General features: G+C 33.7%; 1 protein-coding gene across 2 annotated transcripts in view; it reads left to right on the top strand.

The window, feature by feature from the left end:
• B4GALT6 (beta-1,4-galactosyltransferase 6) overlaps positions 1-18,196 on the top strand; it is a 35,201-nt gene extending 17,005 nt beyond the window's left edge. For both annotated transcript variants that reach the window (XM_075084921.1, XM_075084923.1), the window contains 8 exons: positions 1,029-1,145; positions 1,512-1,625; positions 7,749-7,873; positions 8,399-8,515; positions 9,795-9,982; positions 12,338-12,460; positions 13,298-13,399; positions 14,657-18,196. In XM_075084921.1, the coding sequence (XP_074941022.1) occupies positions 1,029-1,145; positions 1,512-1,625; positions 7,749-7,873; positions 8,399-8,515; positions 9,795-9,982; positions 12,338-12,460; positions 13,298-13,399; positions 14,657-14,804 (1,034 nt within the window). In that variant the 3' untranslated portion in view covers positions 14,805-18,196. The remainder of the gene's footprint in view (positions 1-1,028; positions 1,146-1,511; positions 1,626-7,748; positions 7,874-8,398; positions 8,516-9,794; positions 9,983-12,337; positions 12,461-13,297; positions 13,400-14,656) is intronic.
• The last annotated feature ends 38 nt before the right edge of the window (positions 18,197-18,234 follow it).

The following is an 18,234-nucleotide window of genomic DNA, read 5'->3' as shown; positions in this document are numbered from 1 at the left end:
CTATCAGAAAGAGGTCTAAACATAGGTCTGTTGTTTTTCTGGTATGTTTAGTTCTTCCCTCTGAAGTCTCAGGGCATTCTTTGGTTAGGGGGGTTACTAGTTACAGCGAGCCAAATATCTTCCAGACAAATAGGTGCTTAATGTAGGTGAAGTGACAGATGATCCCTTTGATCCCCTTTGCTACCGAGGGTAAAAACTGTTCTGCAGAGGGAATTTGTCCTTCCTTTTACTTTACTCTTTGAGCTCTGTGAGTCCTCTACAGACATTTTCTTGCTAAGGCATAAATGCAGCTTCTTTTCCAACTTACTCTCTTCTGTTTAGGACAAAGAATTGTCTTGAGATCAGATTTGGGGCTTTGAGTGCAAGACTGAGACAGAGGAATATTTCATACTGCTGTTATTAGCGAGTTGCTTAATTACTCAAAATGTTGATTTACTCACCCTTGATGCCTATAATAAATATTTCACGTATAATTACCAAACATTAATACATTGAGATTGGCTGCGGGTTATAGCAGTTGTTTAACAAAACAGCAGCTGGAAATGAATGAATAACAGTACATTTTGACTGAAAGTTGTGTTAACTAGTGAGTAAAATGGGGGACTATGTTATGGGACTAAAAGATTTTCTAGACCTTTTTTGTCCTGTATTTCTATGATATATATGTAAATGCATATATGAGAGATGTATCTACATATTAAAACCTTTTTATTGGTAAATTCAATTGTTTCTTGGCACTGCCAGTTGCTTTTTGTAAGTTAAAGAGAAATGAAAGTGTCATATAAACTGTGTATTGACATTTTTTTAATTTGCGGTTTTTATATAGACCTGTGGTTATGAATCCATCCTATTTTGTTTTGTTGCTGTTAGGTTTCATGCTTTGTGGCTCTTCATCGCAAAGGATTAATGTTCACTAGCCATGGATTCAGACACAGTAACAAATACTGAATACATTATAAATGGATATTAGAGTAATTTGGAAATAACTTATTTTAATTCAAATTCAAAATTGCTTTTTGTTTTATCAGCAAACACATATCTCTTTATGGTTCAAGCTCGTGGTATAATGTTGAGAGAAAATGTAAAAACAATAGGACACATGATCAGATTGTACACTAACAAAAATACTACACTGAATGGCACAGGTAAGAATATTTCGTATTTAATTTTATTTTTAAAAGACCTTTATGAAAAGAAAGAAAAAGCCAAACCGTAATGACATAGCTTGATTATGAAATCAGTAGGCTCAAACCCTACTTCTCTGTAACTGGAGTGAAGGCCAAATACTTATTGTTTATCAGTGTGCTTTAGTAGGAAATATTTGTCATACCTGTAACAAAGATATCTTAATTATTTTTCCTTTAGTGCAGTAAAATGTGGGTTTTGGGTTTTTTTTTAATCATGCTGCTAGGAATTTGTTACTTACAAAGTTAATGCGCTCACCTACATGATAATATGCTACAAATTCAGTGGATAACAGGTTTTTACAAAAATCAATTCCTCTTTTTAAGATTATCCTGAAGGAAGCAATTCTAGTGACTGTGTTGCTCAAACAACAATGTATCTTCCAGAAAACTTCACTTACTCTCCTTACCAGGCTTGTCCGGAGAAGCTGCCTTACATGAGTAAGTTTTAAACTGACCTTAATGTTTATTTAGTAAATTGGATTGTACGTAAACCAAAGTGCAACTATTTTAATATAAAACAGAATTGTAAGGAGTCCAAATATATAGCAGAAAATAATGAATAAAATACATCTGAGAACAGACAAAAAAACTTAGCACAATTTTGCCTGTAACTATTGTGTTACTAAAACTTTTGTCCTCTTTACTAATCACCTAATGTGTTATAAATTTTATTTACAAATAATTTTACTTTCTACATATTAAATTCTAAATGTTTTTATTAATATGTAGAAATACTGTAACTTTGTGAAAAGTACCCATTCAGAGTTGCTTATTTTGAGCAATAGTTACAAATTTCCTTTTGGAAATGGTGTTCCTAATACAAAGATTCATGAGGCAGAAACTAGTTCTCAAATCTTCATCAGCTACTCACAGTTACCTCAATATATAGGAAGCTGAACAAGATGGTGTAGTGAAGTGAGAACTGATGGAGGTAAGAAAGTGCTAAAAGCCTGCCATAATGATGTAGTACTTACATAACAAGTGAAAAGTTGTGATCCTCAGGAAGTTTTGAAATCAAGCTTTCAAACTCAGATGTTTAAGATCCCAAGTTATTAAAGAAATAAGAAACTGGGTTGAATACTTTGTCACCATTGCTGTTTTGGTTTGCTGGGTTTTTATAAAACCTGTAATATCACAGCTGTTCTAAGTAGCAGTATCCCAGTGTATGTAGAAGGTCTCATAAGCAGGTATTGCACAATTAAAGCAGTTACACAAATTGAGATTGGAAGAGTTCCTTGATGTAATTCAGTGTCCTGAACCTGATTTAATAATGTGGCTGAAAGGCTGTTGGCATGACTTTTTAATCTTCTTTCTGTAGACAAAGAATAGCTTTGTTTGGGAATATTAAAAATTCTTGTTAAGAACTGTAAATTTTTATGTGAATTCCCCTTTCCTGCAAACTTGCCATTTTTCAGATTCAGACAAAATTCTGGGCATTGTTTGCTCTCCTCCAGCTTGTAGAGAAAGCAGTCCTTGAAGACCAAGAAGTGTTAGGTAGGAGACCACCAGTTTTGAACACAAAAAGGAAGAGGCAAATCACTCCTGGTGGTGACTGCTTTACCTTGACCTTCACCACTGATTGTTTGCTACTAGAGATAGTTTTTGTTTAACCTGTATAAAATTGCAGTCCCTTGGCTAAAACTTGTAGACCGAAGACTTGTGGAGTCTCCTTTCCTGGAGACATTCAAAACCTGCCTGGACACGTTCCTGTGCCCCCTGCTCTGGGTGTGCCTGCTCAAGCAGGGGGTTTGGATGAGATGATCTCCAGAGGTCCCTTCCAAGCCCTACCATTCTGTGATTCTGTGAAACCAGAGTTCCATCTTAGAAACTGCTATGCTGCTTTCTGCTTTTTTCTCTGTGTTAGGAATTGTTGTTACATTATCAGAGTTGCTGTAGGAAGCAAGGGACGATTAAGTGTAAATGTTTTTTTGTGCTCTGCATTTGGAAGAAATCATAACTTGAGTCAGTAATCCATGGAATTACTTCACTTCTGGTAAATGTTTTGTAGACAGACTTAATATTTTTGAGTGAAGAACTAACAGTAGCATTAGTATAGATCTCAAAACTAATTAGTTAATTTTAAATGTCTCATTTGGTGTCAGAATGTACCAGCTAGAGAAGAAGAATCAACAACTTTCTAAATAAGTGTAAATACGTTACTAGAAGTGACTGTTCATTAGTATCTGGCAGTGTCTGTTATGCTAGCATGCTATATTTAAAATCAAACGAGTAAACTACTGATTTGTAAGAGAGAAAATTTGAAATAGTTTTTGAAGATATTTGTGACACCTTCCAGAGTTCTAACCCCTTGTCTTTCAGGCTAACACCTGACTTAAGCTGTGGGCTATCACTCAGCATGAGCAAGTAATTATTTAATATAGCAGTTCAGATCCATATCGTACCAAACAATGTGGCTGACAGCCAAACTGAATTCCTGATCATTTTTTCTTCAAAGAAAAATAGTGGATTTTATTAGGCTAATCTAGATTCCATTATAACTTTTTAAAATATAAACAGAGAAGTTTATCCAGTGAAGAGTACACTAACAGTGCTTGTTGTCTGTGCTTCTTTTTTGTGCCTCTGAATGCTAAACATTGTAAAGATACAGATATATACAAATATACAGATATAGTCAAACGTATAAATCTGTTGCTGTTGCTTATGATCTTAAATCATGTATAAAACTGTTTTAAGCCAAGTAGCAATTAGCCACAGTGTGATTATATCCTTTCGATCTCTTTCCCTCCAGAAACGGGGTTTGACTTTCAAAGTCATATGGATATTATTTTCTGTAATATTGTACATGTAAACAAATAGAACTAAATTATTCTAATAGTAAATATTTTAGCTACTTTGGGGGACAAATATTAAAATAATGAAAAATTAAAATATGTAATTCTGCCAGAATTTGCTATAAGTCTCCTTATTGCTGCTCTCTTTTCCATCTTTTTTGTTAGTAATATCTTTGCACTTATTCTGTCCTGCTGAATTTAATAAAGAAATAATAATTTTAATAGAAAATAGTTCACTAGATAAGTTACTGTTCAGCAGAGATGTATGTCTCACCCTTTGGTCGTCATGTATACTTTTTAAAGAACCATTTGTGTATTTAATTATAATGTAAATAGAACTTCTCTGAAGGTGATTTAATGCAATGAAATGTTGTAGGTGGTCCTGAGATAGCCAGGGAAGAAAGCTGCTGTATCACGTATATTTAAACGCGCTTAATGATCTAAGGTTATTATAGAAGTCGATGACTACTCTTTACATCAGCTTGCCAAATTCGTATCATGGAAGGAGTGTGGTAAAATGATGTTTTATCCCAAGTACATATCCTCTTAAAATAGGACCAACTAGTGCCTTTTGCATGTGACTCAGTTTTTCGGGTTATAACCCACTGATTGAGCACTGCTGTGCTCATTCATAAGCAAGACACCTCTACTTCAAGATAGAAGCAGTACAAAAGAGCATAATCAGCATAATTTTAATACTGACTTGAGAGGTAAATAGAAAGCAGTTCAGTTTTTTCAGTTGTATGTAATAAAACCCTCATGTATAAATTTTTAGGCAGTCTACCCAAGTCACTTCATGGTTTATCTAAGAACTGGTACTTAATAAACTATAAGAAATATCTGGATCTTCTAGTTTGATCACCACAGTACACTGGGGTGGACTGTGCTGAAACCATTTAAAATAGGTATTAGAAAAATATATTTTGTATTAAAAAAACAAAAAAGTCATCAGTGGAGGAAGTTCTGCTGTCTCCAGAAGTAGTATATCCTAGTATTCCATCAATTGAATAGTTCAGCTTCTCCTAATACTCTACCTATTACTCAACCTGCATTTACTCTTTTTTTTTTTTTTTTTTTCCTTTCCCCTCCTGCAAGTTAGTCAGATTTCTCCCTGCTCTTCTTGATGCTTGGAAAAAAGTTGGTTACCATCTGTGTGCCAAACTATTTGGTCTTGGAAAAGACTTATATTTTTGTCGGTGTCTTCCTTTGTAGATAAACCAGTGGTTTCAGCCTTTCCAGACGACATAATTTTTAAAGCTCTTTTCATTCTTCATTTTTATACTGTAGACTTTATCTAATTTAATTTCCTTTTGAAGCATCGTAACTGGCTAAAACCCTGGTTACAAAAGAAACTAGTAATTACCTTCTCTGTCTTTCATATAACAGCAGTTAATGTATTCCAGAATGAGATTTGCCATTTTTGTGTGATTGCATTACAGTTTATTGTCTCATATTAATAGGCAATCCATTGTAAACCATCAAAATATCTTTCTGCATACTGCAGCATAGCCAGGTATTTCCTGTTTTGTGTGTGTATGCTTCATTTCTCCTTCAGTAACAATCTGTACTTTTTTTTTTTATTCATTTCACACTTATTGATTTCAGTATATATCTGATTTGTTGAAATTGCTTTGTTTTCTGATTCTGTTCTTCAAAATGCTTTCTGCGTCCTCAGGTCTCTTTTTTTGCAGGTTGTATAAATATGTTTTATTGCAGCACGCTGGGCAGTAATGGCAGTAGTGAATGCTAAGCCCAGATATTTACTGAGATGCCTCTCCTGCCCCCCCACCAATAACAGGGAGATACTGGTGATTTCTATTCACCCATCTCCTGTGTACTTTTGATAGTATCAATATTTCAGTGTTTACTATAGCAACTTTTTAAACAGTCTGGAGAGAATTTCGTCATGTGCTATCAAGTTAGAAGCACCTGCCTGATACAAATACTGTTTTATAATTCCTCCTTTTTTTTTTTTTTTAATTTAAACTCTGTGAGCATCTGATCACAACTAAACTTTTCTCAGAAGACTAAGGCACCTGAGTCCTTTGCATCATATGTTGTTTGCTTCCTTTTCTGGTGTAGTAATTGACCTTTATTTATCTTTATTTTCCTATTAGATTCTGTAAATAAACTGAAAGTTTCTTGTTGCTTCTCTGTCTGTTGGTAGTTGAAATTGATTTAGTGATTTATTTTTTAAAATATATTTTCTATGAATTTATACTCTATATACTAGTGCTTTGTTGATTGCCCTTGTTTCTATTTTTTGTAAGATTTCTTTTTCAGGTTATTGGTTATTGAAGAGTTTCAGATACAACCTTAATGATCATCTAAGCTTCTCTCCTTCCCTCTCCCTCTCCCTCCCTCCTAATCTGTAGGATTAGCTTGTTCTAGCGTGTATTTATACAGTCTTTTTCCAGCAACTGCCAGGTTTCCTTTTTCTTCTTAAATAAATAAATAAATGTGTGTTTGTTTAAATCTGCTCTTAGAAGATTTCCTTATTGTGCTGTTCCTGATACATTTTTCCCTATCAATTTCCTTTTTTTTAAAAGTTACCTTCTACATTTACAAGTAGTTCTACATTTAATCATATACAAAACTAAAATACCTCTTGTAGTATCTTCTGCCTTCTTCTGAAAACTAGTTATTCCCAGTACGCTCCAAAAATTTCAATCTTTCCAAAAGATTTAGGTAGCTAGTCAATTCAGTGTTACAACATGAAGCAGTCTTTTGGACACAAATAGGATCTTTTGGGTATGGGCACAGAGGAGAAAATGGGAGTGATTTCTTTAATTGATTTTAAAATTCTAACCCTCACCAAAAGACTTAAATTTTTAGACAAAAAGTAAGTAGAATATTTTATGGTGTCTGTCAGTTACTGCAACATTTTTATTTGATGATCTAATATAGTAGTTGCTGAAGAACAGCTTGAGCTTCTGGTTTGTGAGTGTTACACTATTCTACCCAAATTTTCTTGACTCCTTCTACTTCTGCTTTTGAGGATAGAGTATTTACTATGAATCATTATTTCCAGTTTTGAAATTCATACACATGCATAAGCTAATGACAGACAACATTTAGCTATCAACTAAGTGTAAATATTTTCTCATAATAAGTACTAACCTGATATTTTTGCTGCCATATTATGGTCTTTAGTCAATAGCTTACTGAATTCCTTTCTAATCAGTAGCCATTTGTGAATGCTTTTCCCATTGGGCTAATTAGTTCTATCAGTGATAATTCTCAAATCCAGCCGCTTGCTACAGGTTGGTTTGATGCAGACAGTGGTGAATTAATGGATGGAGGCTGTACATGAAATGTGCGTAATTATCTAGAATTTAAATTGAGGGATTTTGTTGAGTGTAGTGATGATGCATTTTCTGGTTCTGTGGAATTGCATGTAGGAAGACACTCAGAATTTGAGTATCAGTTCAGCAGCACAACTGGTGTGGAATTGTTAGCAGTGGTACTTGAAATGAAAGGTGACTAATTTTCTGGAATGGATACAGAATTCAAATTACTTTGCTCCTTCTGTGTCCTCTGAAATGAGTGTTTTGCTTATAGGATGTATTGAAGGAATTCTTATATTGGAAAATACTGAAATTCATTCTGTAAAAAGTGAATATTAAAAGGATAGTATAAATTGTTTCTTTTTTATCTGTAGGAAGTGTAAATACAAACTTCTGATGCTATTTGTCTGTGATACTCCTTGTGGCATTAGACCTGTTGTCTTAATTAAAATTAATGCATAAATTTTTTTCCCTCTGTTTAGGAGGCCTTATCGATGTCAATATGAGTGAAATTAGTTTTGATGAAATTCAGCAACTGTTCTCAAAAGATTTAGATATTAAACCAGGAGGACACTGGAAACCAAAAGACTGTAAGCCACGATGGAAGGTGAGATGCTGCTTTTCTGTTTTGGTTTTTTTTTTCCAGGTGGTATATAAGAATAGTTTACCATTGCAAGCACTCAGTCTTTTACTGCGATGTATTTGACAGAATATGTAGCATGTTATGGTATATGTGTTATGCTGTCTGCTCAAGAAGAGGCTAAACCTTGAAGAAAAACTTGAAATGGATTGTCAAGAACTTCTAAAGGTTCATTAACTGCTGTTACTAAACATTTTATCATATGTCTGCAAATTTGTCCTATGTGTATGTTGCTTAAAGTATAATTAGAAGCAAGTGAACATAAAAGGAAAATCTTATTTATATTTTACTCAGGTTTTGTTTTTGTTTTTTAATTTTTTAAGCAAAATTGCAACACACTTTCCTAGCAGGACTGAGAATGTAAAGCACCAAGCCAGTTTAAATGTAAAAGTTGAGAAGTCTATGTAAGCTGTGGGAGACTTGATCTGTATTGAAACATTAACACTTAAAAATGCTAATACAATAGCTTAACTTTTTTTTTTTTTTTGGAAGGTGGCGATCCTTATTCCTTTTCGGAATCGCCATGAGCATCTTCCAATTTTTTTCCGTCATCTGATACCTATGTTGCAGAATCAGCGTCTGGAATTTGCCTTCTATGTTGTTGAACAGGTAACAGCATTTACTTGAAAAGTGACTTTACAAGATTCCTTACTAAAGGGAATTTGATATTCTTATCAGATTTGGATGAATCCAGAATTTAAACATTGTTACTCCACTGTTGTAATCCTTTGAATGAAAAAGGAAAACTCAGCTCCATTCCCAGTTTAAGCAGTGGCCAGATACATGTTGCTTTTCTTTAAATATGGGCTAGTATTTTGTAGGTGACAATGTGGCTTCTTGGAATCTATTGTCTTTGTAAGTTTTCAAGGGGGAAAAAAAAAGGGTTTATGTATAAGAATTGGAATGGTCATTTACAGAAGGCTGTTTTACATCACATGCTCACTGAAATCCAGCTGAAGACAGAAGTATTAAAGTGTATACTCTCCAGTTAATATATGTGAAATATAATGGACGCATTAATAATATACGATTACCAACTAGTACCTTGGCTAGGGGTCTTTGTAGAAACATAGAAGAGTTGTTACGGAGGAAAAAAAAAACGACTTAAAAAAGAAAAAAGGTAGTTTCTGCAAGCTGCAATCAAGGAATAAAGTAGTTTGGATGGGTAGCTTAAGGAATTTGTACCCTTGCTGCCCGTAGTAGATAGCTAGATCCCTAAAGAAATGAGAGGAGTTTATTTTCATCGTTTATGTAAGGCAATCTTTTCAGGTGACATAGTGAAAAATTTACAGAAAACAAAAAGATCCTCTAAATGGTCACTGAAAAAAAAGGCACGTAGGATTCAATTTCTATATCAAAAGGTCTTATATTGTCTTTGTCTGCTCAAAATGCACGAGATCTAAATTGTACCGGAAATGAAAAGAATTTTAATCTGACTTTATTAAAATTTCTAAGAAACTGGAAGTAAGTTCTAATATAAGGTTAATTATAAATATGTAACAAAATTGTAGGCATTTTCACAGCATCAGAAGTTTCTTGGTAGTTGGCTTTTAACAAGAAACAAAACTTAATGTTTCTTTCTTATTTTATATCAGTATTTCTTTAAGTAGTAATGTCATGCCGTATTAATCCAAATCACCCATATTTTGATACTTAAGAGTTACTAGTGCTATAAGTTGCTAGTGCTGTTATGTTTTGTGTAAGAGAGGAGAACATGGTGACTTTTTAAATCACAAAATACAGTTGGTGTAGTTGGTGCTAGCCGGAGGAATAACAGGCATCTTTGTCAATGTGTTTTTTTGTGTGGTAGAGGATGTATTTCTCATAGTATTGACATTTGGTCTCTCTTCTTGATTCTTACAATGTCTCCTTTGTTTTCTGTTTGAAGACAGGTACACAACCTTTTAATCGTGCAATGCTCTTTAATGTTGGCTTCAAAGAGGCGATGAAGGATGCTGCCTGGGACTGCATAATATTTCATGATGTGGACCACTTACCTGAAAATGACCGAAATTATTATGGATGTGGAGAAATGCCACGCCATTTTGCAGCAAAGCTCGACAAATACATGTACATGTAAGTAATTAGTTCTATTCGTGTTGCTTCTTAAAGAGCCAGAAACATTCTTAAAGTGTGTATGAATTTTGTGACAGTATGTACAGTAGGTGAAACCAATAAAATAGTCTCCTACCATGCTATTTTCATAAATGAATGTCTAGTTATTGAAAGGAAGATTTAAGTTTAGTGTCTACATTTGATATGTTGCTAATTTGAAGATATTATTTATAATTTTCAGTGTTGAACTTGTTACAATGAGGTTGATCTTTTTTTAAAAAAAACCAGATAGCTATGTGTGTCAAGTGGGGAAAACTTACCTTGCTTATTAGAAACCTTTTCTGGCTATGTAAGTCTTTGCAGTGGCTGACAACAAAGATAAGCAGATAATCTGCAGCAAAATTCCACAGGAAAAATTTCTTACTTAACTCATAAATGTACAATTAATTTCTGATTTGCACTCCTTTTTAAACAGATGATTTTCTTACTGCTAGACCATTTAGTGTCTTGTATTTGGTCTCTGTGGAAATTTGATTAATGTGGTGGGTCCTGCAGTTTTGGTACCTCCTTTCCTTCTGCCATTTTACATTAATGATGTTTCACTTGCTTTTTAACACTGTGCTATCTCATGACACTGTTCCAATTGTTTAACAAAAAACTGTGGCTTACTGCTTGCTATATGTATGTATTTGCCATCCTGAAATTTTATTTGTGAAGCTGATCAACTTGACAACTGGGTCAACCTGACAGATTAAAAGCACTGTATTTGAAAACATGACTGAGTTTTTGGACTTCAGGTTGTCAGCCAGTTAGCAGTCAAACCTTTAAAGACTTTATATATATTTAAAAACATAAAATATGTAAACATATAAGCAATTTCATCTATCTTTTTATGTATTTATAAAATACTTTATGTATTTATGTATACATTTATAAAATTTATAGTGTCTACAGATAAATATTTATAAAATATGTTTATGAAACAGATAAATGTATATGTAAATACATATGTATGAAATATAAAAATAAATATCTATTTCTGTGTATATGCAAAAAAATGCATGTGCACCGTGCACACAAACATACCAATGAATAAAAACTCAAATAATTCCATAAACTATCATACCCCAATTGTTTTTGTTTTTGTTTGGTGGGTCGCTTTTGGGCTGGTGGTGTTTTTTTTTTTGTTTGGGTTGGGATTTTTTGTTGTTGTTGTTGTTTTTGTGTTTTTTTTTTTTCTTTGGTGGGGGAGAGTGTGTGTTTTTTGGGGGGAAGTTTAGAAGACCTGTTATTTTAGTTAAATGTTGAAAGGGATATACAGTAACAAGCTTCCCCAAAAGCTATTAAGATTTGGTTGAATCCTGTGTTTCCACAGAGACCAGAAATTACATGACTCTATATTTCTTTTTCTTTCTCCTTGCATTCTGGAGTTATTTGTCCTTCAGTGTGGCAATTGTGTCCTAAGCAATGGTAAATCGTTTTGTAGATAGTCCTAACTCCTTGAAGGTTCCAGATTTGGAAGAGTCTCCTGAGAAATATGTTCAATTGCTTTTATTTGATGAAATTATGTGCTGTTTCTGAAAGAGGAGCACACTTCACCGTAGCAGCTTGCGGGTTAATGATGCAAGTTAGTATTGATGGAAGTAAATATAGACTTTTTTTTTTTTTTTAGATTGACAAAGTGTTTTGAGAACTGGAAATCACATTGCACGGGCCTTAGTATGTTATGTTGGCTATAGTGGCTGTTCGTGTTGGCCAACTGCTTATTACTTAATAACTTGTGTTAGTAATTACTGTGTGCTTACTGACAAAAAAGCCTAGAAAGCCTTTTGATTCAAAAGTTTAGCTTCTAAAAACTGGAAAATTGTTTTTAAAATAATTATTTATTTCACTGTAATTGAATATATGCTGTTAAACTGTTCCTCTCAGATTTTCACAGTTCTGTAGAATATAGTAATGAATTAGAATTACTGAGTTGATGCATTACTGATTTTCAGTTGATTAAAGAGTGGGTTTTTCTCAGTTGAATAGTGTCAAAATAAAATAGTTTGAGGGCTTCACTTTACACTTCAGCTTTGGACCTAAATCAGCCATCTGAAATATGTGATAGACTTCTGTTTCATGTGGTGGTACTAATTTGAGCTACAGTCTAAGAGTACCTTTTATGCAAATCAGACACTACTGCAAACATTTTATTCAACTTCTGTATGTATTAATGCCAGCGATCTGTGAACCAGTTTCCTGTAGTGAATACATTCAGCATTTGCTCATGTCCTTAATGTGGGGTTGTTCTTGTTTTATTGAAACGTACTGTTCAAAGAGAGGGCTACCTATCGAAGTTCAGCTAATAATACAGAATTTGTCCTTTGTTTTCAGTCTTCCATACAATGAGTTCTTCGGTGGTGTGAGTGGCCTGACAGTGGAACAATTCAAGAAGATCAATGGGTTTCCAAATGCCTTTTGGGGATGGGGTGGAGAAGATGATGATCTTTGGAACAGGTGAGGGTTCAGTGCTTATGTCTTTCTCATTGTTCTGTGGTATTCACCCCTTGACAGCAATTAGGTGGTTTTTTCTTTCAGTTGTTACTTTTGTAAAATTTGTTTTAAATGAACAAATTCTAACATTTCTAAAGAGTTCACTTTAGAAATATCAGAACATACCATTTGAAGGGATAAGTGTGATGTTCTTTTTTTCTTGGCCTGGGGACAGTTAACAGACTTTTAAGAGATAGGTCTTGTAACAAATAACGGATATAACAACAGATAACTATTAATCATATTTAGTCTCATTCCTTGTAGTCTTCTGTGCGTTACTTTTTAATTTTAATTTACATCTCTATTGCTGCTAGCATTATGGAATACCATCCCTCAGGCATGTAGAGTGAGCACCAGTTTAAGTATCTTCCATATCTTAGGACCAGTGTACAACAGTGCTCACTGTATTACTGACTGCTCACAGTAAACAACAGTAAAATGTTCCCGTTGACCTGTTGAAACTAAGTGTCTGCATGAGTTTATATATAAAGCGATATGGTTTAGAGGAAGAGTTTGTATGTTTTTACTCTTTTTCCTTACTATTTTTGTATTTTTCTGCTATTGTGCTTTAAGAACAAAGCAGGAAATAATAAATATGAAATTATTATTATTTCACACTTTATTGGTTTTGGCAGCGTTTTTCATTGTCGGATTAGGGGTGTTCTGGTTTTTAGGGAGAGAATGTCAGTGAATGCAAAAACTTAGCTTTAAAAGATTTGATGCTTATTTTTCACTTTTGCTGTAACTTGTAAGAACACCTTTTAATACTCTTTGTACAGATGTTTCTGTATTACATTGTAGGGTTCACTATGCTGGATACAATGTAACAAGACCAGAGGGAGATTTAGGGAAGTACAAATCCATTCCTCATCATCACAGGGGTGAAGTCCAGTTTTTAGGAAGGTAAGAAAAACAGAGAACTGTTCAAATACTAGAGCTAAAGATGCCAAATTTTTTCTTAAACACATGCAAACCTTCCACACGTATAAATAAGCAGTCAGTGCTTATCAGTATTATTCCCTCTTTAGTGCTAAACTTTGTATTTCCTAAAGAAATGCTTGGTGTTCAGATATTTCGTATTTAACCATGAGAGAGGCTGCGTTTGTATTTCAGAAGGTATTACCATCATAATCTTTGATGCAGAATGTTATTGTTCCTTAATAGTTTGGGCATTAGTACTGGCAGGGCTCCATTAGTTGGTTAATTTGGATATTCTGCAAAAGGAAGCAGTACAGCTAGGGGAAATGATGCCTGCATGAAAAGAGACTTTAAAATCCCTCAAGGATTGGTTTCTTCCATCATATTTCATTCTTTTCTGAGATACAGGTCTTCCCATTTCCTGCTTCCATTGACATGAACTTTGTCTTTTGGAGTTCCTTTCTTTTGCTGCAAAGATGCAAAACACTTTAAGTGGCCAGTAGGTGCTGGCTGCACTAGATTGGAATAGTGATCAGAATGCAGCTGATGAGCTACACCTAAAAATTAGAATGTGAAACGCAAAGTAAAGGGTTTATGGTATGTGTTTTCAGATAATTAGAAATACTGCTCAATTCTGTTATCAATGGGTGTCTCTTTTTCTGGGAACATCTTTATTTTCTGCTTTATTTGTAATTTTTAAATAGACACCTACAGTAGACATGAGTAGAAACGTGATATGAAACTAAAATGTATATATCAGTAATCTGGGGGAAGGGAACTGGTTTTTAATCACCTCAAATTTAGATGTTTGAAATGCAAGAGGCTCAAGAATGTAATGAAAAACTATTCAGACATTTAAATATGTAATGATGAACAGTGAAGGTTCCTAAATCTCCTCTGAGCTCCATAGTTGGATTTTGTAGCAAAAGAGCATGAAGAAATTGAAAGTTCTTTAAAAATCAGCTTAGTTTGGGACCATAAAAAGTATACGTATCGAATGTTATTCAGTCTTAATGTTAACTTACATACGTGAACGTAAAATCTAAGTGTATTAAAAATCAGGAAGTGGCTTGCATTTAAAGCTTAGGTAGGTAATTTGGTGATTTCAAAGGGCTGAGAGGTAGTTTCAGAATTTAAAGCATATTTCAAAATGAACTGACTGTTACAGTATTGTCTCTAACATCAATTGAATTGTTTCTTAGAAATCCTTCTCATGTTTTCTTCTTCCAACTCCCTCCGCAGATACAAACTTCTGAGGTATTCCAGAGAACGTCAGTATATTGATGGGTTGAACAATTTAATATATAATCCTAAAATACTTGTTAGTAGATTGTATAAAAATATAACTGTTAATCTCATACCAGAACTTGCTCCTGTTAGAGACTATTGATGGAAGTGAAATGACAAGCTATCCTACCAGAATAAACTTTTAACACTGGAAGCTACTAATAGAGACTGTAAAACAACAAACAGAAGCTTAGAATTAGAGATTTTTGACCATTTGATGATGCATATTTGGGATGAGAAGTAAAGTGATTGTATGTACCATGAATTTGGTTCTGAAAGAAAAGCCAGCAGCTACTACTCAGATGTTTACAGCATGAGACTACTGTTCAAGCCTTCATTCTTCATGTTCTCTATCTTAACCACTCAACTAAGTAAACTGCAGAAAACAGACTTGTAGCTTCTCTGGAAGTAGGAACAGAGACCTCTTCTTCCAGGAATTTTTTTATACTAAACCACCACCACCCCTTCCCCCCCATATTTAAATGAATGCTTTTGTTTCTTTTTAAAACGTGTTTTGTAAATATGTGATGTAAATTAATGTGTGTACATTGCTTTTAAATTGCTCAATATTTTATGCTTCAGTGTGTATTTGAGTGTGTTCTCATTTGAGTTCTATAGGAATGTTTTTATTAGCATGAAAGAACAAGAGTAAAATATAAGTATGCTTAAAAAAAGGTTATACCTTATGTGAAATGAAGGAAATATTAATTGTTGGCCAGCTATGACTGTAAACTGTTATACTAGTTTTGAGCTCTAGGCCTCCTGCACATCTATATAGAAAAATCAATTTCGTATATGAACTTGTTAGAAAGAAAGCTTTTAATTTTATTTATTGCCAGTAAAACTGTATGATACCCTGCCTGCCATCTAAATCCTATTTATATGCATATTGCATGTGTATTACAGAAAATCTTGCAGTTGTTGCGTATTATGATCTACAGGAACTCTTAAGTGTTTCCAAGTGTGCCACTAGTGTCAATGTCAGGGATTTTAATGCCTAAACAATGTGTCTGGGTGCGTACAGTATTTTGGTATTGTTCTTTTTTTTAAAAAAATCCTGGTAAACAGCACTTTTATTCCTCCAAAATCAGAAGAGCCAAAAATGTGTCTTCTTTGGAAGAATATTAAAGTTAGATTTTTAAGAAAATAGTAAAACATAGTTCTAATAGTTCTAATGCTTGCAGTGTGGGATTTTCAGAACATGGTGTTGGTCAAACTGTTCCGATGATGACAACAATGACATAAGTGGAACTGAATACAGGCCAATCCCAAGTGTTTTTTTTAAATTCCACCTGTAATATATTAATCAATATAGCTATTTAAGGGCCTATTCTGGTAGAGTGCTGAGTGCTTCTATGATGCGCTAAATATCCTCACATCGATGACTTTCAATGAGATTGAGGTTGCACAGTCCCACTAAAGATTGGTCCTGTCTGTTTCTCTATTTTTGTGGTGTTATATGTATGAGTAACTAGCCTCTTTCCTTGGCTTATAATGAAAAGCATATCTTCTTATTTTTTGTTTGCTTGTAATGTTATGCTACCTGAAAGTATCCCACTGCGAAGCATTATTATCTTTTCCTAATATTTTTTTATATCCCTTGTTAATACTAAGGGAAAGGACTGGATTGTTTATTTTCTATGTTAATGCAAAGATATTGACCAAGATCTACTAAACTGTTTTGTTTGTCAGTTACTCAACTCTTTAGGAACCAAAGACTGACTTCTGCTCCCATGAAGAATGGGAAGCAGTATATAATACGGATTGTTTATCCATAGAGTGTTCTGTAAGAGTGTTGACAATGAATACTAACTTCAACTCATTACTATGTGTTGGTTTCCTGAACTGCTGCCGCAAATGGTGTGGTGCTTTGTATATTTGAGTTTGTTTGCCATAAACACCTTTTATTTCTTTGATGTCCCAGCAGCAAATTTTGCCCTTAGCCATTCTTCAGTAAAGTTATGAGCTTAGTTGTAGGCATCCCAAATATTTAGTAGAAATGTAATGATTTATTTTAAATAGTTGAGAACAATTGTAAGGGATATTTTAAACTGTATTGGAATTACCTTAAAATCTACCAGTTAATCTAATATGCTTTAGGAATGATATAATGCAAGGAAGATAACAAAAAGTGAGCATAAAGTGAACAAAACATCTTTCAAAGGCATGCTTAAGTCGTCTGAGCACCTCCTGATGTATTTTTCTATAACTGAGTGTAGAGAATATTCTGAAGCATTAGTCTTACTTCATAACAGACTAATAAAATTCTTGAAGAACTGTTGAATAAATTTTTAAATCTGTTGTAATTTTGAAGTGATTTCTGATTTTCAGTACAAATTCACCTACTCCTTAACGCCTATGATTAGGAAACATCCCTTGGTACTGTAGGTCTGTACTGTTTTCTGAAGCATGCTTTTGTGCCCATTTGTTAGGCATTCTGTGAAATTAATGTGCAATTTTAAAAAAATCTAATGCATATATATGTATATATACATACATATATACATACTATATTACACATATGCTATGGCTGAACTAATATAACTTTACAGCTCTAAGTGGTTAATCATGTATGGTCTTAGAAAAATGTGATTTAAACCAGTATGTGAATGGATTATAACAAATAGCTGAGTTCTTAAAAAGTTTACATTTTGGTGCCCCAAAGTGATAGATGTTAAATTATGGATTGTTAACCAACACTATTCTCTTTTATCACTTTGTTGGGAAGTTTTAGAAGTTGCCATCTTAAATTAAATCAGAAATAGTGTTTGTGTACTACCTGCTTAAACTCAGTACTGTTCTGTAGTGAATTTTAACATAGACAGTGCCTTCAAACAAAATAAATGCGATGCAGAACTAAAAGTTGTGCACATTCCTTTTGATATTTTCATGATTCTTGTAAAATGTAGAGAGAAACCGGTCACATTGGCTTTTGCACTGCTGACAAGGCAAATTAAGGACGTCTTTTCCTCGAGCAGTGAACGTGGAGGGAGAAGAAAGGGAATATTTTACAAGATTCTGAAGGTCTTGCAAATTAACAAGTAAAAACATTACAGAAATATTAGCAGTGGAATCTGATTGATATGCTAAGAAACTCTTAAGCCCATTTGCTGTATTTCAAATTCAAGGAGGAGAATATAAAATATAAAATCCATTTTGCAATAGACAGTATATTGAAAAGCAAGTGCGAAATGTCCTTTTTCTTGGATCTTGCCAGTCTATTTTTCTATCATTATGTTTACTAATGACTGCGTTGTGGGTTACTAATGAGCCAGTTATTTAAAAATATTGAAAGGATCCATTGCGTATCAGCGAGAAGTGTACTTAAGATTATTTTATTTGTAGAGGTATGTAAGATAGGCTTAATGAAAAATGCACTGAAACAAATGCTGGGAATTTCCTGTGTACTATCATAGTTTTGGTTTTTTGTTGTTCATGAAAATGTTTGTACTTTTTTATCATTGTCTTTTATGAAATATAATGTTCTAAAGATCGTGTTGGTTTGTTTATTCTGAGGTTCTGTGGAGAATGTA

This window comes from Phalacrocorax aristotelis, chromosome 2 (genome assembly GCF_949628215.1).
Source record: "Phalacrocorax aristotelis chromosome 2, bGulAri2.1, whole genome shotgun sequence".
Lineage (NCBI taxonomy): Eukaryota > Metazoa > Chordata > Aves > Suliformes > Phalacrocoracidae > Phalacrocorax > Phalacrocorax aristotelis.
This window is presented reverse-complemented; position numbering and strand designations above follow the sequence as displayed.